Below are 339 nucleotides of genomic sequence, written 5' to 3' on the forward strand. Positions count from 1 at the left end.
CAGCGGCCACCCCTCCCAGCCCCGCCGCCGCCGCCCGGGCCGTCAGCCCCTCTCACCTGCCACGGCGGCGACGTCCCGGAGCGCCGCAGCCCACAGTCCCAGCAAGAGGAGCCGCGGGATCGCCATGCTCCGCTTCAGCTCCATCGCTCCCGCACCACCATCCTCCCCCCAGCTGCCGGCGCCGCGGGGGGGGGGGCTCCCACCGCCCAGCGCAGGCGGCGACAGCGGTGTAAAAGCGGCCCGGCGTCGCCGATCGCCACCGGACTCCCCCCGGGAGGCTGCGGGGACGCTCAAACTTCTGGCTGCGGCCCCGCCGGGGCGGAGCGGGTCGGTCGGCTC

The 339-nt window shown here is 77.9% G+C and overlaps 1 protein-coding gene across 1 annotated transcript in view; it reads right to left on the minus strand.

Annotated features, from left to right (window-relative positions):
- TYRO3 (TYRO3 protein tyrosine kinase) overlaps positions 1-183 on the minus strand; it is a 43,753-nt gene extending 43,570 nt beyond the window's left edge. Inside the window, exon 1 of the mRNA XM_010580063.1 lies at positions 57-183. Coding sequence (XP_010578365.1) covers positions 57-144 — 88 coding nt within the window. The 5' untranslated portion in view covers positions 145-183. The remainder of the gene's footprint in view (positions 1-56) is intronic.
- Between the last annotated feature and the right edge of the window lie 156 nt (positions 184-339).

Source organism: Haliaeetus leucocephalus, unplaced genomic scaffold (assembly GCF_000737465.1).
Source record: "Haliaeetus leucocephalus isolate CR32 unplaced genomic scaffold, Haliaeetus_leucocephalus-4.0 Scaffold696, whole genome shotgun sequence".
NCBI lineage: Eukaryota > Metazoa > Chordata > Aves > Accipitriformes > Accipitridae > Haliaeetus > Haliaeetus leucocephalus.